Genomic DNA, 24,532 nt, shown 5'->3' with positions numbered 1-24,532 from the left:
CCACACCATTAAAGTCATTTCAGGATTTTTAAAACACTCCCACAAGCAGAGTCTCAAAATTGGCAGAGACCCTGCTGTCCTGTCGTGTTTAATAAGCACCCGGTTCACAGGGTGAAGGGCCCTAGGAACCCCGTCTTTCTGATGCAATTAATTGCCTTTGATGGGGATTATCATCAGGCTCCTTGCTGGGACAACACAGATACGCATCTAGTGTGAGTTCTACCGGCCTTGGTAGAGCACAGTTTACAGGCTTGGGTTCAAATCAGAGGGCCAAGGCCTAAGTGGAGGGTTCTCCGGACCTCAGAGTGGTGCCCCCTTTGGGAACCCCCAGAGGGGAACGCCTCTGGAGGAGCTGCCTGGTTGCAGAGGTTCCTCGTCTCACAACATTGGGAGGAAAGGCCCTGGTTGGAGCCTGGAGCCCTGAGTCCTTGGTCTGGCTCTGCCATTTCCTCCCTGTGAGGTCTTAGGCTTGTCTTCACCCTTCTCTGGGTCTCAGCTTCCCCATCTATACAATGTGGCAACGGTGGGTGATTCTTTTTGACAATTTTATTTCTTTTTAATTGGAGGATAATTGCTTTACAGTGTTGTGTTGGTTTCTGCCATGCATCAACATGAATCAGCCTTAGGTATGCATAGGTCCCCTCCCTCTTGAACCTCCCTCCTGATCCTTGATGACCCTTTTCTGTTAAAAAATGGAACTATTTTAAATTCTGAGTGTCAGATCATATCTTCACTCTATATGGTCCACCCAGGCTACCATCTAGAAGGAAAACCTCAGAGTGGTCCCAAGGGTCTTCATGGGCTTACTCAGCCTAGAAAGGACAGGGGCCAGGCCAGTTGACCTCCCCTTGCCCCTGGTCTCATCCTAGCTAGGGGCTTCCTACGTGGCCCACGAGTTCTGAGGGAGGCAGAATGAAGATGAAGGCTCAGAATTTATGCTGATAGGAGGACCTGGGTCTGCCTCAAAGATGGCCAGCCGTCTTTGAGAAGTTTCAGAATCTGGAGGCTCATGTGAATGGGACATGGCCTGACTGCAGAGGCCAGCTTGTTGGGGAACAGATAAAGAAATCGGTCATCAGAGGAGAGGAACATCCCAGACGTGGGAGGAGGAGGTCACAACTCAGCACCCAGCACTACCCTGCAGATAAGAGCTGGGGCAGGTAGCCTCCTCACCCCAAGAGGCTGATTGGGCCCAATTCAAAGACTGCAGGAGTAGGAGCCCCAGTCCTCCCATCCTGTTGGGGTCCTCTCTGTGGCCCACTGGATCCCTGCACAAGGTACACTTGGGGCTTGGTGAGCTGGCAGATCCCCAGAAATCTCCCCCAGCCAGACTAGGAGGGTTGCCCCAGGAGTGGGGCCTGGGCCAGTACAGGCACAACCAGTCTCCCCAGAGAGTCTAAAGTCCATGAATATTACATAATTTTGTGTCTAGGCCAGTGGTGCTCAACCCCAGCTGTACACTGGGATCACCTGGGGAATTTCAAAAAAACCGGATACCCAGGACTAGCCTCACCCAAACCACTTGGGTCAGAATTTTGGGTGTGTGATCTAAACATTATTATGGCTTCCTAGGTGATGCTAGTGGTAAAGAATGCACCTACCAATGCAGGAGACTTAAGAGACACAGGTTTGATCCCTGGGTTGGGAAGATCCCCTGGAGGAAGAAATGACAACCCACTCCAGTATAGCCTGGAGAATCCCATGGACAGAGGAGCATGGCAAGCTATAATCCATAGGGTCGCAAAGAGTTGGACATGACTGAAGTGACTTAGCACGTGTGCACTGAATATTATTATTTTTTTTAAGCTCCCTAAGACATCCCAGTGTGCACTTGGGGGTGGGGGGGAATACCCCCAGCCCCTAATCAATTCTAAAAGCCTCCAGATGGATGTGTCAGGGAAAAGAGAACTTGTCAAGCTCAGAGAGGGGTAGTAACTTGACCAAGGTCACACAGCAAGGGGATGGCAAAAACCAGTCTCAGAACCCAGGCCTCTTTTCTGAGCCTGAGCCAATTTTTCTCCCAAATTTGCATCTCCTTTTACAAACCAGAGCCCAGGCAGGAAATGCCCACAGTATTTCACTTTAATAATATTGGATCCTGGTACAGTCAGGGCCACCACTGTGATAGGATGGGAGCTGCGATCGGATGGGATGGCGATTCGCAAAGCTGTAAGTCTTTTCCTTTATCCAAATCTTGGGCAGTAATTTAAAAATTTAATTAAAGGGGGAGAAATGGGGACACCTCAAGCTCCTTGCCTCCTGTTATAATGAATGAAATACACCAGACTGTAAAAGGAAATGCTGTCTGAGACGCAGCTCCGATGTTTTATTGCCAAGTTTTATTCGCTGATGTAAACGTAATCGCTGGAAACCAGAGCTCTATTAATGCACATATTTTTACCCATCCAGGGCCCCGCCTGCCCCTCTTCCCCTCCGGGTTTGCTCACCCACCTCCTAGGGTCAGTCCCAGTCCTTTCTGGCCATGTCTTTGCCGAGTCTGGATTTCCCCTCCGGTTTCATACCCTCCCATGGCAGATAAGAGTTTAATAGAATTTCATTGCTCCTCTGAGCTCAGTAATGCATTCTGGAAATTAGGTGGCTACATACTGAAGCCATTGTTCCCCCTTATAAATGGGTTCCCTCCAAGCCAGCGACCATGGGGTCTCCGATAAGCTCTCATGAACTCGTGTTCCACATGTTATTGGTGTGTTAAAAGGTGCAACTCAGGGCTCAATTGCTCATTGTTAGGAGCTGATACATTCAAGTAGTTTCTCCATGAATCAGGCAGCTTAGGTATTTCCCCCCTCTTGGCATTGATAGATGAGCAGAAGGAAGCCATTTAGACGGCACTATAGAGGGCCCTGGCCCACACAGTGAATGATTTCCAATGCCTGGTTTAATTTATTTTTAAATGAAATTTGTTATTGATTCTGGATTAAAAGGACAAATCTTACGGCTGTTACCACTGACAGAGCCGTGGTGCTCAAGTGACACCTCTCAAGGAGGAAGGGGAGGGCGGCCTCCTTGAGTTAAGGGGAGGCCGGGGACTCTCTAGTGGGCTTGCGCCAGGGGGAGGGGACAGTGCAAGTTCCACTGCTTGGGGCGAACTTTGAAAAGATTGCCTTTCCTGACTGAAATACCTAACATGATATTCACCTTCTGAGCCTCATTTGGGTGGTGGAAATAGCTGTGATATTTGCCTCCTGGCGTCCACGTGACCACGAGATGCTTGTTTAATTGTCTCCAGGGATGGGAAGCTTACTGTCTCCTGGAGCATCCCCAGAGTGAGATGAATGACAACAGCCTGCCGCCCTAGCGAATTCCTAGAGACTGTTTCCTGGAACGGTTTTCGTTTACCTTGGGCCTCCTGTAGGCTTTTAGCTTCCACAGTGTCTGCAGTCTGCACTTGGATCGCAAAGCAGAAAAGAGGCAAAATTTCACAGAGGAGGAATAGGGGGCTGAGGATTCGTCCTTTCACATTCAGCCTTTGCCCTGCCTCCCCGTGCAATGTTGAACAGGTTGCTTCATCTCTCTGAGCTTCAGTTTCCTTATCTGTAAAAGAAGGAAGGTAGGGATTTCCCTGGTGGTCCAGTGGTTAAGAATCCATCTTGCGGTGCAGGGAATTTGGGTTCAATCTCTGGTGGGGGAACTAAGATCCTACATGATGAGGAGCAACTAAGCCCACACGCCACAACTATTGAGCCTGCACTCCAGAGCCTGAGTGCCACAACTAGAGAGTCCATGCGCTGAAAAAAAAGATCCTGCATGATGCGACAAAGATTCCATGTGCCGCAATGTAGACCTAACACAGCCAAATGAATAGATAAATAGTTTTTAATAAGAAGGAAGGTAATAATAGTGGCCTCAGGGGTTGTTGCATAAATTATATGACAGCATGGGTGTAAATGTGATTTATAAACTGAAAAGTACAGTTGAGGTGCTGCAGAAAATGCAGACAGGACAATATGGTATTGTGGGAGAGCCCTGAGCTGACAGACAGAAGTCTTGGATTTAGTTCTGCCGTGGTTGGCTGTGTGACTCTGAGGAATTCATTCATCATCTCTGGGTCTTAGTTTCCTAAGCTGGGTGGATTGAACTAGATGTGCTTAGGTATTATGCCAGGAGCATCAGCTCTGGAATCAAAATACCACACTCTGCAATTGTCTTGTGAGACATTGGAAAAGATATTTAACCTCTCTGAACACCTGTTTACTTATGTATAAATAATAATAATAGCCAGCATGTATATGGCTATGTCGGAGAAGGCAATGGCAACCCACTCCAGTACTCTTGCTTGGAAAATCCCATGGACAGAGGAGCCTGGAGGGCTACAGTCCATGGAGTCGAGAAGAGTTGGACACGACTGAGCGACTTCCCTTTCACTTTTCACTTTCATGCATTGGAGAAGGAAATGGCAACCCACTCCAGTGTTCTAGCGTGGAGAATCCCAGGGATGGCGGAGCCTGGTGGGCTGCCGTCTATGGGGTCGCACAGAGTCGAACATGACTGAAGCGACTTAGCAGCAGCATATGGCTATGTATTTTCTATGTGTTACTATTTACTTTGTGCCAGGCAGTGTTCTTGGAGAAGGAAATGGCAGCCCACTCCACTGTTCTTGCCTGGAGAGTCCCATGGATGGAGAAGCCTGGTGGGCTACAGTCCATGGGGTGACAAAGAGTTGGACACAACTGAGCAACTGAACAACATTAACAGGCAGTGTTCTGGGCTTCCCTGGTGGCTCAGACTGTAAAGAATCTGCCTGCAATGTAGGAGACTCAAGTTTGACTCCTGGGTCGGGACGATCCCCTACAGGAGGGAATGGCAACCCATTCCAGTATTCTTGCTTGGAAAACCCCATGGACAGAAGAGCCTGGAGGGCTACAGTCTATGGAGTTGAATAGAGTCTGACATGACTGAGCGACTCACACTTTCACTTCCACTTTCACTTTCTTCAGGCAGTGTTCTAACTGCTTTCCATGTAGCAAGACATTTAATCCTTATGATAACCTTGTGACGGAGGCTTTATTATCTTCATTTTACAAATAAGGAAGCTCAGGCACAGAAAAGCTAAGTAACTTATCTAAGGTCACACAGCTAGTGGGTGGGTGGCAGGATTCAAAACTAGATTCCACACTTAAAATCACACTATTCTACCCTATATGGCTTGGTAGTTCAGAAGATTAAGTCGGAGAAGTAAACTTGTAGCATAACACTGGGTAAACAGTAATGGGCCAACAGAGGCTCAGAGATTGGGAGAAGCCAGCAGGCATGTCTTCCTGTGAGGGATTCAGACGGGACTTTGGCCAATGGAAGACTCAGCTAGATAGAGGGGAAGGCATGCGTGTAGAGGGAAAACACAGGGAATGGTAAGGCTACGATGAAGCTAGCATGGGTGTAGGAAGACAACGTGGACAGGGGATGGTGCCTGGAGCAGAAGGTAGGCTGGGACCTTAAATGTAAACCAGAGATGTCAGATTTATCTAATAAACAAGACCATTGGAGGCTTTTGAGCAGAACCATTACAGCAACAGCCTTTTCAAACTCATTAAATCCCTGGAAATCTGTCCTTGAAGGAACTTCAGGGGTTACAAGATCCAACCCCATCCCAGAGAATCTCCATAGACAGAGGAGTCTGTCCATGGAGTTGCGAAGAGTTGGACACAACTACGTGACTAAGCACAGACTATGAGAAGAAAGGCTGCCTGCAGGTCAGTCAGTGGGTAAGGGCAGGGCCATTGTCCCACTCTGACCTCGTTTCTCTGCAGTCTGAAAGTAGAGTCTCTTGTTTTCTCTCCTTTCTTCTCTCCTTTATCTCCCTGTGCCCTTGCCTCTGCCTGCTTCCTTCCAATTGAAATTTAAGAGGAAAAAACCCTGGGTTTGCACCCCATTTCTGGCATTCTATTCTCCTGGAGAGGCTTCAGGCTGGGATTGAAAGAGTCCTGGGTTTCAGTCATAGCACCAGCCGTTATGTGATCTTGAAGATTCTCAGCTTCAGGACTTCCCTGGTGGTCCAGTGGCTAAGACTTCACACTCCAAATGCAGAGGGGCAAGGATTTGATCTCTGGTCAGGGAACTAGACCCCACATGCCAGCAACTAAAGATTCCACATGCCCCAACTGCAATGAAGATCAAAGGTCCCGTCTGCCACAGCTAAGACTCAGTGCAGCCAAACAACAAAAGATTCTCCATCTTTATAACGGGGGCAATGGAAACCATTTCACTGGGAGGGAGGGTAAAGTGAATTAATGAATAAGGAAACGCTTTCATAGGGTCCAAGACGCCAGGCCATTCCAGGATAGCCTAAATAAATACTACCTCTGCGTGGGAGGGAAATGATAATTAAGTTAATCAGGCCAAAAAAAAAAAAAAAAAAGCCCTTACTCCAGAGAATATGGACGGGAAGGAGCTAGATGACGACGGGGTTTGTCCGCGGTGCTGAAGGCGGCGCCGCGCCACCGGTCCTGTGAATGCTGTCCGTTGGGTATTCGTAAGAGCGCGCCCCTTCAGGGTGCTGTCCATGGTTTCGAATAAACTGTATTGTTGCTGGAGAACACAGGCCCCAACGGGTGTGTTGTCCGCCATATTATTGGAAAGGGGTATGAAAGAACAAATTAAAGACGGGGGCGAGGAGGAAAGCTGTTCCTCGGGCTCTAACCTTATTCTCAAAGTTGGGGTGATGTCCACAATGCTGGATCCACCTGTGTGTGGTCTGGAGAGGGATGTGGGCCTTCTCTAGTTCTGACTCCCATTCGGCGGGGGTGAGGGAGGCAATCAGAAGGTCTGTCCATGGTGCTGAACCCTCCCATCTAAGAGTCCGAAGAGGTGCGGTGGGTGAGGTTGAAAAGATGGGTGCCGGGGTGGACGCTGTCCTCCTCCGAGGTGCTGAAACCGCGGCGGGTAGGGCTGTGCCCAGAACGATGCCTGATGAAGCACAAGGGATGAGAGTAGGAGAGATCCTGCCCGGGAGGCAGGAACTTGGCCCCAGACTCGCTGAGGTCCTCGGAGAAGCTCTGTCTCTGATTTAACGTGCTTAGTCTTCTTTTAAATGAAGCCACAGGTCCGCCTTATGTCTGTTCTGGAGGTCTATCTCAACAGCCCCAGTAAAACAGAGGAGGAATCGAGGATCTCCTAGGATTCCTGCTCCTGGAAATGAAAGTGACTTCGTTCACCACCACCTCTAGGCCCCTCTGTCCAAGGGAGGGAGCCCTGCAGTCCAGAAGGGGGCGATCCACTCCACTGCACAAGGCTCAGCCTCTCTAAGCTAGAAGGAGACCCAGCCACTGGCCTGCCTTACTTACACCCACTACACGGACATGAAAACTGAGTCCCAGAGAGGGGGACAACATCAGTAATAACTATTGAGCTTCTACCACGAGGGCGGCGTTTATGCTTAGCGCTTTACACACAAGATTTTGTAATCCTCACCAGGATCCCTGAAGGCAGCTATTTATTCCCACTTCTCAGATGAAGACCTTGAAGCTCAGCCTGGGCTAGACACTCGGACACGATCACACAGCCTGCGGCAGGCAGGTCTAACCAGGTCTCCAGTGCCTCAGCCCAGGTTTTCTTCCCACCTCCCCCTCACCTCCATCCATCCACCCACCCACCCCAACCTGCCTCCCTGACCTCGGCACCGCCCAGCTAGCAAAGTTGAGGAGTCCCTTTTGAGCGCGCTGGGTCTGGTCTATTGGTTTTCCTCTTTATCCCACTGGAGAGCATTTCAGTTCGTGAAACCAGTAGTGTTATGCTTGGCAGGAATCGGGTCCCTGGGGTGGCTTCCTCCACCCCATCTCGCCCCGACTTGCGCTCTCGGGCCGGGAGAAGTTGCGGGTACCGCTTTAAAAATCCCAGCCTGGGCAAAACTTTGATGATAAATCAAGCGGCAGATCCCTCCGCCGCCGCCGCCTCCTCCTCTGGGCGGGCGGGGGGAGCGGGAGGGAGGGGGTGCGGCGGCAGCGGCGCCGAGCGGAGTGGCCTTCCGCGGAAGGGAAGAGTCCCGCAGTCGGAGGCGGCCGGCTGGGCGTGCGCTCGCTTCCCGCAGCCGGGGCTGGGCCGGAGCCGGGCGGGGGCCGGAACCGGGCCCGACCGGGTTCCGCGAGCGAAGGGGCAGCAGCCGCAGCCGGGCAGCCAGGCCGCACCGGGCAGGGGCCGGAGGGCGCGAGGTCTGCGGTCTTCTGAGCCCCGATGTGAGGCGGCGGCGCCCCCTCCGGCCCGAGCGCGCACCATGGGGGCTCCGCTCGCCGTGGCGCTGGGCGCCCTCCACTACCTGGCACTTTTCCTGCAACTCGGCGGCGCCACGCGGCCCGCCGGCCACGCGCCCTGGGACAATCACATCTCCGGCCACGGTGAGTTGGGTCGCCGCCCCCGCGGACTTCCCCACCAAACCCCACCCTGGGCAGCGCGGCTCCGACTTGGCGGTCCCCGGACTCGAGCCCGCGGCGCCGGTGGTGGGAGTCCGAGGGGGGGCGCCCCCTGCAGGGTCTGCGGACCTCCTGCGGACCAGGGTGCACCCCGGGTGCCACCCCCATGCCACTCTCGCGGAGGGCTCCTTTCCCACCCTCTACACTCGCGTGGATACATACACCTTCACGACCAGCCACGGACACACAGCCACACTCGCTGCTTTCTCACACAACTCCTACCCTCACACATCTCCAGACACCTTCTCCGATCGCCCTCACTTCTGTGCCCACTACACACACAGCAGGCGCAGCCGGAGGGCTCACACCCTGCCAGCTGGCACCCCAGAGCACAACTCTTGCCTGCCCGCTTTCCTGCAGACACACTGGCAAAATACACACACTTGTGAACACACTTTGCTCACCCACCCCTCTCTGCCCATCTGCCTTTCCCCTTTGTGGGTTTAACCCTGTAGCTGTCCTTGTCCCTTCCCTCTCCACACCTGCCCCACTGGGAAAGGTCCCGGGGGACAGACGAGCCCGCTTCTTGAGAACTGGTAGCCTGGACTGCAGCCACCCCATCAGGTGGGTGGCATCTTGGCTTGGTGGGAGCCCCTCAAAGACGCTGGAATAGTTGACATTGCTGCTTCCAGTCGGAGGCGTGGAAGGGGAAGAGGGAAGCCTGGAGCTTTTGTCTGCCTCTAGGGGTGGGCAGGAAGCCCCCTGCCATCCTTCTGTAGGGTCCCCTCTCATCCTCATCTTTGACCCCGGAGGACTGAAAGGTGGGACCTCTCAACTCAGCCACTGTGGGAGCTGGGGAGCAAGTGAGCATTCCCAGCACTGGCTGCCAGAGTGTCAGAAGCTCCTTCCAGCCCCAGAGGAGCCCAAGTTGGCGGTAGAGTTGGATTGTCTGAGGCCGGCAGCTGCAGGGGCTCCCCCTGCCTCCGTGAGGTGGACTCCTTCCTGTATGAGGACCAGGGCACAGATGAAAATGGAGACACTTCATCCATCTCTTCCCTACAAGGATTTCCAAGCTTGCAGGGGAGGCTGCAGCACCCATGCTGGGCAATGTATGCCCAGGACTGGGGACAGGTTTGCACAAAGGGCAGAGAACTGGGTGATTTCTTCTGATGGAAAAGAGTAAGGGCTGTGGTGGTAGAAGCTCAGAGAAGGCTTTACTGGGGCGTGACGTGTGAGTTGGAATTGCCTGAGAGAGTAAGCCCTTCTCAGGGTCTCTGCTTTTGAGGAATTGTGACTCCCTACACCCTTCTTCCTGACCAGGTTAAATAGTAACTGCTCTATTTGTACCATTTGCGCACCTTTCTTATCCCTCATCTAATTTCTACCAACCTGGCTGGAGCAGTGCTAAAATAGGGGAAGGGTTATTTTGATCTTTAGTATACAGATGGGAAAACCAAGGCTCAGAGGTAAAAGGACTCGCCCAAGGTCACACAGTGAGTGAATGGTTGCACGGAGACTGGCCCCAGAGTCTGTCGGGCAAAGACAGTGCTTTTTCCAGGACGTTCATCTCCCTGTCAGGCTCCCTCCCATTCAAGGGAAACTAGGGATTCCTCCTCCCGCTCCCCTCCTGGCTCCACTCAGATCCTTGGCACGGTTGGAACTCACACTAGGAAGATGTTCCAAGGAAGGGCTTTCCTGAATTTTTGGTCCCGAGAGACCCAAGGAGTGGGGCTGTGAGGTTTACCATCAATCCCGTCCCTGGAGCTGTGGGTGCAGACACAGACCCCCAGGCTGTGGGTGCTACTCTGTCATTCCTGAGGCCCCGAGGTGGCCCCCTCATCGGGAAGCAGGGTTCACCCCTGTGTGGCAGTCTCTGCCTGCCCCCTGGTGCCAAGTGTGCTTAGGGCACAGCTCTGCCCCGCTGGCTGTAATTGCCCCCACTGCACCCTGGGGAGGTCCACCAAGGGCCCAGAGGAGGGGTTGGATGGGAAGGACACAGCACTGGCTCCAGGGGAGCCCGGCTTCTCTTGCTGACCCATCGTGCAGTTCTGGGCAAGTGAGTCACCCCTCTAGGGCTCTTTCTGTCCCTCAAGAAGCGAGGAGGCTGGACCGCTCTGCAGGGTCCAGACTGCCGGCTCCCAACACTACCAGGTTCAAAGTCACCAAGTGGTTGATGCCAAGGAGCCCCCACCGCTGCCCCTCTGCCGGGCCAGACGCCTAACACCACAGGAAGGGCTCAGAGCCACTCACTTAATCACAAAAAGAAACTGTTATTAATGATAGTGAGACGCGACGGATAAGTGGGTCATGTCTAATAAGTCGTTTGTGTTCAGGAGGAGAATACCAATTTGATAAAAGCTGTGTGTGCTGAAAAAGCCCAGAAATTGCTGTTTAGCAGATTGGAGCCCGATCGTTCCATTATTCCTGGGCTCTGCGTGTCCTCAGCTGATTCAGGAAATGTGGCTGGCTTAGGGAGGTGTCTCTGTACCTCGGGTGGGGGTGGGAGGCTGGAAGAGGGGGCTCCCGGGGAGGAGTCCACTGACCCCAACCACTTGGTGGCTGCTCTCCAGCTCAGTTCCAGCCCAGCCCAGCCCAGCCACCAGGCTAACGCCTTCCACCTGCTCGCCCCGGGGCTTGTCACAGGGAAAGCCCATGGTCAGATGGGTCCGCAAGGACATCGGTCTCACTTCCCACCTCCCGGCTGCCTCCACTCAGCCCACTTCGCAGAGGGGTTTTTAAAGACATGAGGAGTGATGGGGAGGGGTTGGTACCTGTCTCTTAGGGAGACATCGGGAAACAGGAGGCAAGGAAGGTGATGGTCAGTAACTATGCTAAGTAGGTATTCAATGAATGGCAGCTAATTTGATTTTTTCTGATCAGATAGAGTTAGCTCATTGCCCTGAGCACAGCGCAGGTGGGAGGAAAGGGAGCTGACATTTATGAACTTCCTACTGTGTGGTAGGTGCTTCCAAACCCCTGACCAGTGTTTACTCACTAAGGCTGACATCCAAAATAGGAGGAAACAAAGGTTAGAGAGGGCCAGTGACTTGCTCAAGGTCACTGAGTCTGTACAGAGAGCTGGGAAGGCGAGCCTACAATAAAAGTGTGTCTGGCAGTTCCAAACCTGCCTCCTCCAGCACAGCTGTGAGGCAGGCTTGGCCAGTCATGTGATGGAACTCCTTTCCCTGCTCGTCCCTACCCCAGGGACTCCTTTCCAGCTCCCCGGACAACTGGGAAAACAGTGAGTTCCACCAAGAGGAACCAGCAGCTCAGAAAGGTGATGAGATCTTGTTGAAGCCACGTGCAAATTAGAAGCAGGAAACTGGATTAGACTTCTTCTCCAGGACTCTTCCTAGATCTTATTCACAGTAGGGGTCTGGAAGGCAGGATCTTTTTATTTTTTTTGGCCACACTACACACAGGATCTTAGTTCTCTGACCAGGGATCAAACCCGTGTCCCCTACAGGGGAAGCACAGAGTCCTAACCGTTGGACCACCAGAGAAGTCCCCAGAAGGCAGGATCTTTAATGAGGATCTTTGTGGATCTCCTGCGTTGCTAGCACCCAGGGAGTTTGTTAAAATGCAGACACATTGGCCAAAATGATTGTTGAGAGGACCCTGGAATCTGCATTTTAATAAGCTCCCCAGGCCCGGAGTCTTGGAGTCACTGCCTTAAGTATTCACCCAACCTGATGAGAAATTGCCTGGTGTGGGGGAGCTGCTGGATTGCCAGTGAGGAAGAGGTCCCGACTGGAACGGATATGTGGACCCTCAGAGGAGCCCCAGGAAGCCCTTCACTGCAGCAAACATCCATCCTCCCGCCCTCGCCCTGCCACACAGACACACACACACACATACACACACACACGCACACACTCATACACACGCACCCCTAGGCCAGCAGCTTCAATTATTAATACACCCCAATGCAGACAAGGATCCTGGCTTGGCCAGGCCTTTGTCCATTCAGTGATTCCCTGTCCTGAGGTTTCCTCTGTTGCCAGGAGGGTGCAGCGGGATGCTGCGGGAGGGGGTGGGGGCTGCCGGGCCATTTGGCAATCAGCCCGTGCACTGAAAAATGACCCAGGCTTTCTTGCGTTCCTTCCCGAACTGTTGGTATCTCCCCATCAATAAGCTGGCTAGTTTGGTGGTTGGGAGATGGAGAAAATTGAGTGCTGTCTTCCGAAGGTTATGATGTTAAAAAATGTGTTCGCGTTGTCTCGGGTGTTGGTGATTATTCTATCAATTACGCCCGTAAACACTGTGCCCTGGGCTGAGGGTTTCCTGGCCTCCTGTGGGGAATTGGCCCTCGCAAGCAGTTTTCCCCAAGTCCTTCACACCAATTGCTTTTGACACTTTGCCTATCAGCGGCTCCCTCAGCCTTTTCCCCAAGCAAGGGGAGCCGCAGGCGGCCAGCAGGACTGGGAATTCAACTCGCTGCCACCGTGACAGCAGGCGTGTTGGGGGAAGTCTCTTGGTGACAAGTAAGTGGGCAGGGTCTGGGGTGCAGGGAGAGTGGTCCTCGCCAACCATCAGGGCAGGAGATGAGCATTTGGAATAAAAGAATCACTGAGGCTCAGGCCAAGTCAGCAGGGCCTTTGGGACCATCTTCTACCCATTTCACAAAGGGGAAAACCAAGGCCTTGGGCAAGAGAGTATGCACCCAGATTGCCTGGGAGGTTAGTGCTTGGCTTTGGGGATCACCTGACCCACCTCGGTACAAAAAGAGTGAGAGGACTTCCCTGGTGATCCAGTGGTTAAGATTCTGAGCTCCCAATGCAGAGGGTCTGAGTTCAGTCCCTGGTCAGGGAACTACATCCCACATGCTGCAACCAAGAGCTTGTATGCCACAGTCAAGGGTTCGCATGCCACAACTCGGACCTGGCACAGCCAAATAAATAAATATTTTTTAAAAAGAGAGAGTGAGAATTATATGGAAGCAAACATATATTGTCATGTCAGGGTTTTAAATGGCATTGTGTCATTTGATCCTCATCAGAATCCTAAGGGGAGGGGACTTCCCCTGTATTCATGAGGAACCTGAGATTCCATGAGGTTAAAAGGGCTTGCCCAAGGTCACGCACCTAGCAAGTATTGGAGCCCAGATGGGGCCCATGTTCCCAATGCTGTTGTGTCCCAGAGAGGAGGGAGAGGCCCTTGGTCCCATGATGATGACCTCTACATTCCACACCCGAGCTGTGCAGCAGGGGACCTGGCCATCCCCAGACCAGAACCTGCCTTGGTGACTTCCTAGCTTCTGTCATAGGTTGAGAAAATCAGATGGGTAAGGAGAGTGGATACGTGGTGTGAACAGTGACATTGGCGCCCTTGGGAGAGGTAGGTGTCAGAAAGAAGGGAAAGGGGACGTGAGGCAAGCCCACCTCCTGGTGCTCGGCCATGACCTTGGACTTTAGGGACTGAACCAGCTGTTGAGGGCGTTATGGGAAGGGTGTCTCAGCCTCAAGGGAGTTTGGGCCCAACTGGGCACATGGGGACTGGCATCTGGGCACTCTCACCACCCCCACTGTAATGACTGGGCCTCCACGGTGGGAGCGGGTCAGAGTCCCTTGTGTCCTGGTACCCACCACAATGCCCAGCCCCGGGAGATGGCAGGGAATGATGGAGTGGGTGGCAAGGAGGATAAGGTAGACGTCTAAGGTCTGAATGTAAACTTGTGTTCATGCCAAATCAGTGTCATTTTAAACATTCACATAATTTTAATTTCATAAGAAATCCATGTAATTAGTAGAAAAATCACAAAACCCGAACCCCCTCCTTATCTTTACTGACCACGACATGGGCATCTGGGGTGAGTAAGGCTGATTCCCTCTTGCAGTGGGTAGACCCCTAGGCCCAGCCCCTTGGGGTGCATATGAGATGCTTCAGCCCTGAGGGTAATGGGGTCCCAGGATGTAGCCTCTTCTCCCAGCCCCCAGTGGGATTCTTCCAATGGAAAAAGGGGCCATGGTCTCGCTAGGGGGATAAATCCACTCCTTTACCAGCTGGTGACCCCAGGATCACTCTGATACCTGCTGCTGTGGAGAAGGGGGGTGGGCAGAGGGGCTGCTGCTGCTCCAGGTCCCCCTGTTCACTGCTGTGTCCCCTCCCCTTCCTTGAAGCCAGCAGAGGGCTCAGCTCCACCATCCCCTTCTTCAAGAAGACCCCTCTCGGCAAGATTGGGTCCTACCTGAGAGATGGTTTTAGGCAGAACACAGACAAACCTCTTACATTTTAATAGTTATGCATTTATTTTAATGTGGATTGGAAGAATATAACCAGCACATCAAAACTGCGATTTCACAGATATGATTGCTTAGAATGAGCCTAACAGGGATATTAAAACATAGTGAGTCCGTTTATAGAAAAGCATGATGGATGTAATGGTACAGGTGGTGCACAGACGCATTCGTGTGTGCGGGTCACCATACTTGGGGGTGCCGGCCTGCAGGCCACCCCCTCCCACCTCATACTCCTATTCCTCACACTGGGAACTGCTGGCCTAACAGGGGCTGCAAGATCATTCATTCCTTCCTTCCTTCATTCAACAAATACTTCAATAGTTGAGAACCTACCATGGAGCAGGCTCTTTTAGCCACTGGGGACATACCAGTGAAGAAGACAGATAGGGCTCTTGCTCAGACAACTAAATTTGTAAAATTTATGTAAGTGTAAATTGTGATGAGTTAAGGAGCAGGAATGATGTTCAGCCTGGAGAAGGGCACTCCCTCCTGGGGCAGTGAAGGTACCAAGAGTGAGCTCCCCATCATAGGAGGTATGCAAGCTGGACCAGTTATTAGCTGGGGGTATCACAGAGGAGAAGCCTGCCTTCTTTACCAAAAGAGCAAAGACTGGTGAAGTGGGCAGAAGCCAGTGGGTGTTAATGAGATGTGTCACCCAGCAGTTTGGTGATGGGGCTGGGACAAGGGCTGAGTTGGGCAGGGCTCCCAAGACTGAGGAGGCCTGGTCCCACACGGGGGACACGGTGGGGGTGGGGGCCTTCGCTGCTCCCAGTGTTAAGAGGTTGGGGTAGAGATTCCTTTACCAGTTCTGCTCCCACTTATAATGCCAGAATTGGGGCAGGGAGTCAAACCTGGGTTTTTATCTACCCTCCCCCTGCCTCCAGCTTCTGGGTGGCTTGGCAGGTCCTTGCCCCTCTCTGGGCCTCATTTTCCCACCTGAACAGCGCCAAGTTCTCCTAAGCTCTAAGCATCTAGAACACCTCCATCTGTATCCTCCCAAGTGCTGTCCTTTGTCCTCCCATCAACAGGTGAGGATGGAGCCGATGGTGGCCTGGCATTCCATCTGGCACCTGGCGCTTAGCTCTCAGTGGCCTTCTGGGCTCTGAACCAAAACACCAGCCAGGAATCACAGGGGATTTTCTCTGTGCCTGCCCCTTCTCCACCTCCTCTCATCCAGTCCTCGCCTGTTCTGTGCAGAGGGCACTCCCATTTTACAGACGAGGACACTGAGGCTTGCGGGGGTGGGCGGTGATGCGACTTGCCTGAGGACACGCAGATGTTGGATGGCTGAGCCAGGCCTGAGCCCAGCTTGCAGCTCTTAACCCGCTCATCTGTCCTCTGCTGGTTGCCAAACCAGCTGGGCTTGTGGGCCGGTGTTTTGTTCCACAGCGCGCCCTGGATTCATGGGATTCTCTCAAGGTCCATGATGCCAAAAGGCTGAGAAGGCCCAGTCTGGCTGAAAGAGCCCAGGGCTGAGAGTCTAGGGTCCTGGATCCAAGTCCGGCATCATCAGTGGGGAGTGGTGGGAGTAGGGTCATGCCTGCCTGGATTCTACGGGGGCTGCTGTTTTTGTCTGAGCCTGAGTCTGGAGTGAATGTTCGGGTATTTGCTCACGTGTGACTGGAGGAGCTGTGGCAGTGGGGAGGAAGGGGCCTGGGTGGTCCTTTATCGGACTGGCCTAAGGGGCCAGGCGGGTGCCCTCTGCCTTTGCATCAGGTCTGGCCTCCCCAGCCCCCTCCAGGCAGGTGCCCTTGGGACGTGAGGTGTGGAGGCTCTGGGAGCATCTGGAAGGTTAGAGCTGGAGCCAGGAGGGGGGCCTCGTTCAGAGCTATCAATTAGGGGGCTGGCAGTGCCCATCAGTGCCACATGCTCACCTGCTTCTCTTCCTCCGAATCTCTTTCTATGGGTTTGTCTCTCTCAATCTCTATCTCCGTCTTTCGATCACTCTCCATCTTTCTTTGTTCCTTTCCCTGTGTCTGCTCCATCTCCTTCCTCCCTCTTCTCATCTTTCCCACCTCGGTCTGCCCTTTTCCTCTGTCTCTCTGTACACACACACACACACCACACACACACACACACACACACTCCTCTCTTCAGGTGACATCTCAGGCTTACACATGCACGGATTCTGTGTATCACAATGACACCCACACAGAGCAGGCACCCAGGAAATGCCGGTTGAATGAACTAAAGGAATAAACGAGTGAATGACCACATGGGGAAGCTACCAGGGGCGCTGGACCTTGTCTAGACTAATGGTTCCTAGTTTTTTTTGGAGGTCACGATCCTCTTGAGAATTGGACTGGTTGATGAAAACTGGGTTATTTCCTCAGAAAAATACCTCGTGGTTTGGTCCAGTGTCAGGGGGGCTTGTTGAGGGCCCCCAAAGCCCACTTGTGGTCGTTGGGGGAAGCAGCCCTCCTGTGACTGAGGTTCCAGGCTGGCCCCAGGACACAAGGCTGGCGTGAAGCAGAGCCAGGCTCTGGAGTCCTTCCCCTACCGCTGGGGACTGTTCCGTGTTGTGACCTGAGGTGGCCTCGGAAGAAGCTTCACTCCCTTTCCCCCGCAGGTCCTTGGTGAGTGTCCGCGGGGTTGAGTTTAGGGAGACATAATGGAGGACATTCAACCAGAGGTGGGAGCCCCAGAAACAGGGCAGGTGAGCCGCAGAGGAGGGAGGTCTCGGGGTAGGGGGTTCCCAGTGAGAATGGTTACTGTGTCCTGGTGCAGTCAGGGAAGACCTCCTAGGGTTGGTGGGCGCCTTCTCTGCCTGCGTCCAAGGACCGTCGGGGCTGAGAGGAGGCTCTGTCTGGGTCTGGCAGGGGCTTCATTTGGAGGGGCCTGCGGGCGTACCTGGAAAAGCAGGCTGTGGCTGAGACTAGGCTGGGGAGGGTTGGTTTTGATCCCCAGGGCACGGGCAAGCCTGGAGGATCTCTGAGTGGTGAAGGCACAGGGCGTGGCTGGCCCTGGGTTGAAGTGGGGGCCTTAAATAGGCCTTGGAGGCTGGAGGGGCTAATGGAGGAGGAGAGGCTGTTTGTGGCGAGAGGGCTGAGTTTCTGGGCTCATAGGATGCGGGGGCTGGTTTTTAAGTGCCAAGGATTGTTGGGAATATGGGCTTGAAAGGAGATGGGAGCTGGGTGTCTGGTGTGTGTGTACATGTGTGTGTGTGTGTGTGTGCGCGTGCGCGCGTGTGTAGAAGTATGCTAGCTTCCTTTCTTGAACACACGAACTCCTTCCTCCTCAGAACGTTTTCCCGAGTGATCTTCTCCCCTTGGCAGGCTCTCTTCCTTCCCCTCCTGCCTTGCGGTTCTCTCTGCTTCACGGAGAGGCCCGTGACCTCCTGTCAGAGCCCCGTCACAGTCACCCCGGCAGGCACCCCAGACACCCATCAACACGCTCCTCTCGCCCAGGAGGAAATGGGGGCAGGGGAGCTTAGAGAGATGTCCAGGGCCCCACACCAAGTTCAAAGTGAGGGATGGGAGCTCCAAACTTTGTTTTCCCCACCCTGGCATGTTAAGGATGTCTCTTGGGCTGAGGGGAATCTTAACTGCACCCCCCTTTCTCAGAAACCTCAGGCTTGGTTCCCAGCTGAGGGCGGGGAGGGAGAGAGCAGGCGGCAGGGTGTCTGTTTTGCTTTGTGAGGTTTTAAAAAAATCATTTCCGACCTTAGAGGCGGCAGCAATTACAGCTGGCTCACTGGGGAGCTGTTTGCCGCCTGTCATCGGCCCCAGGAAAGGGTCCCTAATGGAGGCCCGGCGGCCAGAGCAAACAGTAGTGGAAATAGTGCTCAAAACAAAGGCACTGATGGTCTTGGGCAGGCAGATGAGAGGGAGGGGCGGACAGGCTGGCTGATGGCGGGGCTCTGGGGGCAGGGGCCCCAAGACTCATCAGCTGGTCTCCTCATGTCCCCCAGACACTGCAGCAGTGGTCACAGAACTCCACATAGGCACTGGGTGCCCCCAACCCCATCCCAGCTCTGCTGCTTTCTATTAAATCCCATTCCAGGCAGAGAGAACAGTAAGTGCAAAGGCCCTGGGGTAGGGCAGAACCCTTTCAGCTAGGGCTTATTTGCTTCTAGAATAGTCATTGGGCTTAAAAGCCTTCCCTAAAGGCCAGTCTTCTAGGTGAGGGAAAAGGAGGTAGGAGCCTTTGGGAGGCGGGGCTGGAGTAAGACCCCCGCCCCCCAGAGAGTCAGCATGAATAGCAGCAGCCAGACGTTTACAGGTATGTGTGATCCCCTCGAGTCCCCACAATACCCATTTTACAGATGAGGAAACTGGGGTTCAGAGTTTGGCTGACCTCTGGGAAGTACAGTTGGGTTTCAAATCCAGGTCAGCTTGACTCCAGAGCCCACATGTTTACTGGTACAGTCTTGGATTTCTCAGACACAGTTGGGCAGGAGTAGCAGGGACTGGGTTGGAGGCAGGAACTGGGTCCCAAGGGGAGCTGGGTTTGACTGGGTCCTGTCAGAGAGAGGGTGGAGGAGGGGGCAGCATAGCCACTCTGCTCTCTGCCCTTGCCTTCTGGGCATCCCCAGAAGCTCTGCTCCGAAGCGTCCCCTGGGCATGCTGCCTCAGTTTCTCTCTTCCTATTGATCTCTGCACCTGGCTTTCAGGTGCTCCCATCTCTGCCGCTCTCTTGCTCTGTCCTTTCTGGTCCTGGCCTCTCTCACTCCACTCTGGATGCTTCCAGACTTTTTTTTCCCCTTCTTGGTGGATCTGCGGAAGCTTTTCTCTGGGGCTTTGGGGTTACCTCTCATTCTATGGCTGATGCAGCCTCCCTGTGCTTCCTCCATCCGCACCCCCTGCAATCTGTGACAAGCATTAAGGATGGGTACACACCTGGACTCTGAGCTCAGACACTCAAGCTCAAATCCTGGCCGCTCTTCCCCTGCCAACCTCTCTGAGCCTCACTAGCTATCAGTGCAGTGGGTGGCTCACCCCGCCAGCTTTGCAGGATGTACAGGTGAGCATGAAAAGAAATGGTACCTGCACAGCCGTCAGCCTTCATCCCATCCCTGGCTCCCTGCACGTCCCCACACTTGGTTTCTCCCTCTCAAGCCCTTTCATCCCCTGTGGCCTAGATGTGTGGGAAGAGGAGGTGGGAATTCCACTGGGGAAACCTGCTCAACTTCCACAATCCTGCAAGTGCCAGAACATTTCCACTCTCTTTAAATCTCCCCAGATTTGTAATTCCATGGCTGTCTCCTTCAATATGTGCTGGTGGCCTTGGGAGGCACCCCGTCCCCAGCCTGCCAGCCCTGCTGCATGGGGGCTGCCTGGCAGGGGGCCTGGGCAAGTCCCCACCCTCTCTGTGCCTCAGTTTCTTCATCTGAAGAAGAGGAGGGTGACAGTGGCTGCTTCCCAGGATGTGCTAGGGATTCTGTGAGATATTTCATTAAAGAAACAACTCTGTAAAAAGGAATGAAATCTGATAATATGCTACAATATGGACGAACCTCAAAAACATTATGCTGAGTGTAAAAAAGCATGTCCCCAAAAACCACATATTCTATTATTCCATTTATGTGAAATATCCAGAATAGGCAAATCCGTAGAGACAGAAGGCAGATTGGTGGTTGCCAGGGCCTGGGAGGAGGGGGAGTGACTGCTTAGTGGGAGGATGAAGATGTCGTGGGACTAAATAGGCATGGTGGTCGCACAACTTGATGACTGGACTCAATGCCCTTGACTTGTACACTTTAAAATGGTTAATTTTATGTTATGTGAACTTCACTTCAATTACCACTAAATAAATAAAAAGGAAACGTTTTTATAAGCACATACTTGGAGTCAGACACTCACTTTATCAAAGCAGTAATGGATTTAACCCTTACAACAAGGGCGTAGATGTAAACAACAGCTGATTCCCTTTGCTGTATAGCAGAAACTAACCACATTAGCAACTACAAGAAAAATCAATTTTAAAAGATCCATACATCAGCCTCTGCAGTGGTTGTTATTATTATCCCCATTTTACAGATGGGGAAACCGAGGCACATTAAGTGTTAGCGGTTTGAATTGTTATTGGGTGGGCAATCAGCTGGGGCTGGGCAGGGACCCCACTTAGGTCAATGTGCTAGTGTGTCCCTAAAACTCAGCAGTGAGTGGATGTTGAGGCCCTACTGTGTCCAGAACACCGAAACAGACTCTTCACCTGCACAGATCATGTAATCCTCAAAAATAAGCCTTTAACCAATGACACACGTGGGAACCGAAGCCCAGAGAAGTGAAGCAACTTACACAGCATCACACAGCAAGAAAGAGTGGAGCCACATCCTAGGGAGGGGGGCTGTGTGACAATAATACAGGCTCTGGTGTTTCCTGGAACTTGGGTTCACATCCTCGCCCTACCATTTACTGGATCTGTGCCCTGTGATACACAGTCCTCTGTCCCCGAGTGTTAGATTTTTTATCTGTGAAAAACCATAAGATTGTTGTGAGGATTATGGATCATGCCCTGCACTGGGCTTGGACTTGTGAAAAGGGCTCTGTTGTATGGATGAAAAGGCATCTACATCTGTAAATCCTGGACTTCACCTGCCCCCCAGTCCCTCTTTTTCCTCTGGGTCCTCTGCCCCTTTTGCCAACACATCAGCCCTCCAGTGCGCAGAGCATGGTCTGAAGAGCCTGAGGCTGCAGAGATGAAGGCATCCTCCGATTGGATGGGATGGAGGTCCTTGACAAGGGGTTCGCCTCATGCCGGAGAGTAAACAGCTCCCCACCAAGGGCAACATTTCTTTGATGTCTCCTGTTTCATCCAAAATGCATGAGTTCTGTATTCCATGCCATAATATATTCATGTTTGTTTTAATACAAAAGTAATGTTCTTTTCCCATTTGTCGGGGCAGCGGAGGGATGGGAAAGAAACTGATGCCTCAGAAAGTCACTTCCAAAGCCTCAGTACAGCCAGAAGGGAGCCCTCCATTCATTTCTTTGGTCATTCATTCTACGAGCACGCATTCAGGCCTCCTCGTTACTGAAATTTATGTCAGTCCTCCCCACATGCAAGACACAGGGAACCTTCTGGCAAATCAGACAGGATGCTGTGCCATATAGGTGAGTGGGATTTCAGGTCTATGGGCCAGAGCGAGCAAGATCTCGGAGGTGCCAACTAAAGATGAATCGTGGGACTGGGCCAGTGGCCAAGACAGCCAGAGCTGGTGACAGTGGTGGAGGTAGCTGCCCACCGATGGGCAACGTCAGCTGGACCTGCATCCCAAGCCCTTCTGGTCAAGAAGGAAGTCTCTTCCTGATGCCGCTCGAATTTAACACCCATCTCTCACCCATCTCCCCTGTTAATGAGAGGAAATGGGGACGGAGGCTCGTAGCCTTCAGCAGGCAACCTTCTCTGGCTAGAATTTACGAACGCTGTTTGGTTTTCATAGTGTTTATTTTTCCTGTTACCCTCTCTTTATGGCAAGTGATGCTGATTTTCCATTTATGGCAGTAATAAAAGTCTCCTTTTAAGTGGAATTTATTTAAGTAAAAAAGAGAAAGATGCTTTGAAAATAAATATTAAGTAAATAATAGTGCAGGTGGTCCAGGGAACCTGCAGAAATGGTAAAGTGGACCCCAAAAGGCTGGGCTTGCAGAACTCTCTTTCCTATGCCCTTTCTGGCCCCTGAGCACCCTGGCTGTGCAGATCCCATCAGTGTTCAAGTCCAATCCTGTCCCCTCTTCCCAGAAGCCTTTCCTCTCCGAGGACCTGCACCTCCGTCCAGAGCCTCTGCACACACCTTGTGTGCCGCATGTCTCTGCAGCGCACTAGGGTCTCTGGCTCTGTGAATGGTGCACACCCTGAACAACCGTACATGCCAATCCAGGCTCAGTCCCAGCCCTAGTTACTCAGTCCCAACAATAGTTACTGGTCTGTGTGTCTGTAGCTCCTGCAGAATGTGTGCCCCTTGAGGATCAGGGCCTGGCCTGGGCATCTTGGGAAGCCCAGCACAGGGACTGGCCCAGGGTAGGCATCCGTGAAAGCTGATCTCTCATTTCTTCTGCAAGGAGGACTTGAGTCCCTACCACATGCCCAGGCCCCTATCATCCCAAGAAGGCACATTCAGTTCCTCAGACTTTCGTACAAAATGCACTCCTTGTCACTTCTTTTAATTATTATTATCAATTCCTTTGGTTGTGCCGAGTCTTAGTTGCAGCACTAAGGATCTTTTCGTTGATGCATGTGAGGTCTAGTCCCTGAGCAAGGACTGAACCCGGGCCCCCTGCATTGGGAGCATGAACTCTTAGCCACTGGACTACCAGGGAAGTACCCTCCTCTTCACTTCTTGAGAAGAGGACACCTGTCCACTCCAAGATGAAAGAGGCTCTGTGACCTCGACCCCTCTTGCTTCAGGCCACCTGCCCAAGGTGGGGGGCTGGCTGCCCAGGAGGAAACAGGGAACCCTTGGGTGCCCCCCGACCCCAGGCCCATCCCAGAGCAGACACCCCACACCCATCCCTGCCAGGCTTCTTATTCCCTGGAGGCTTTTTCATCCCACTTCTTTAGGCTTTCCTCTTATGGACATTTTACATCCCCTGATTTCAAGAGCTCTGTGAGAGTCTCATGTGAGATGGAGCTTCCCAAACAACACTCCCTCTGCAGTCCTTTTCCCTGTTCTGCCTCCCAGTAGGGAGTTCAGGAGGCTCTGGTCTTTTCTGACCCCCATGTCACACACCCTTTCTGCCTCAGCACTCTGCTAAGCTGGTCACCGAGCAGGCTTTCTGCAAATAGCCCCCAGTGACTCTCACTTTCTAGAGCTGCAAGAGGACAGCGGGTGAGAAGGGACTCAGATTTGGGTTGGGAAATTCCACAGTCAGCCTTGGGATTGAAATCTGACTAGCATCAAGTAGATCAGTCGGTAAAGTATCTGCTTGCAATGTGGGAGACCTGGGTTCAATTCCTGGGTTGGGAAGTTCCCCTGGAGAAAGAAATGGCAACCCACTCCAGTATTCTTGCCTGGAGAATCCCATGGACAGAGGAGCCCGGCAGGCTGTATAGTTCATAGGATCGCAAGAGTCGGACACAACTTAGTGCTATCTTTCTTTCTTTCCTTTTTCTCTGGGAGGATGAAGTAGGGTCCTGTTTAGAGTGTCTGCCACATCAAGGGGTTCCCTTCAACACCGGGGCAGGGGACTGTCCCCAATGGCCCCCAGGTTATCTGAGCCTCAGTTTCCCCACTTGTAATAAAGAGACAGTGACCCCTGCCCAGCAGGTCGGTGTGAGGATTACTGGGAAAACGCATCTCAACTTTCTGGTTCCTAGTGGGCCTCCAGTCAGAAGGTCACCCCACAAGGTTGATGGCACTGGTCCTTGGGCCTCAAGGGCAGGCGAGCTGAGGGCCCTTCTTGGAGCTTCAGCCTTTCTTTATTGGCCTGTTCACTCTTGGTCACATTTCACATGACAACTTGATGCGTCATCATGGGGAGCCTCCAGCTTGTCAATTTTCTGGGAAGCCCCTTGGCTGGACCCAGTGGGCCAGACTGGGCTTGGGCATTGGTGGTCGTGAGGGCCAGTGGGAGGTAGGGTGGGTCTGGGGGGGCCCAACTCAGGACCTCCCTGCCTGTGTCCATACATCTGCGCTCGTGGGTGCTGTCCCCCCAAACACTAATCTGGCACATAGTAGATGCCCAGTAAATGTTGGGCGGGTGGATGACGGGATGAATGAATGAATGGATGATGTCTACGTCTCGTTTTTTTCTTGCAAGTTTCTAACTTAAGTCTCTGAAGTTTCTGTCTAACCTTCCTTTCTCACTTCATTCAGTACATGCCCAGCAGTACCACCTGTGCGCCTCCTCTATCCTGGCCAATATGGAGCCCTGCCCTGGGGGAGCTTCCAGTTTGGGGGAAACACAGACACCCTGATTAATACCTGCCATGTAACACAGGCCAGTGGGGCAGCAAATGGAGGACTCGGAGACCATCGGGAGCATCAAGGAG

At 52.8% G+C, this 24,532-nt stretch overlaps 1 protein-coding gene across 1 annotated transcript in view; it reads left to right on the top strand.

The window, feature by feature from the left end:
- The first annotated feature begins 7,939 nt into the window (after positions 1-7,939).
- The window catches only part of VSTM2L (V-set and transmembrane domain containing 2 like), a 39,000-nt gene continuing 22,407 nt past the window's right edge, over positions 7,940-24,532 (top strand). Inside the window, exon 1 of the mRNA XM_086330881.1 lies at positions 7,940-8,345. Within this exon, the coding sequence (XP_086187007.1) occupies positions 8,225-8,345 (121 nt within the window). The 5' untranslated portion in view covers positions 7,940-8,224. The remainder of the gene's footprint in view (positions 8,346-24,532) is intronic.

Source organism: Bos grunniens, chromosome 13 (assembly GCF_055505025.1).
Source record: "Bos grunniens cultivar Pamir isolate PY7600 chromosome 13, Bosgru_T2T1.0, whole genome shotgun sequence".
Lineage (NCBI taxonomy): Eukaryota > Metazoa > Chordata > Mammalia > Artiodactyla > Bovidae > Bos > Bos grunniens.
Note: the sequence above shows the minus strand (reverse complement) of the source record. Positions and strands in the feature narration are given on the sequence as shown.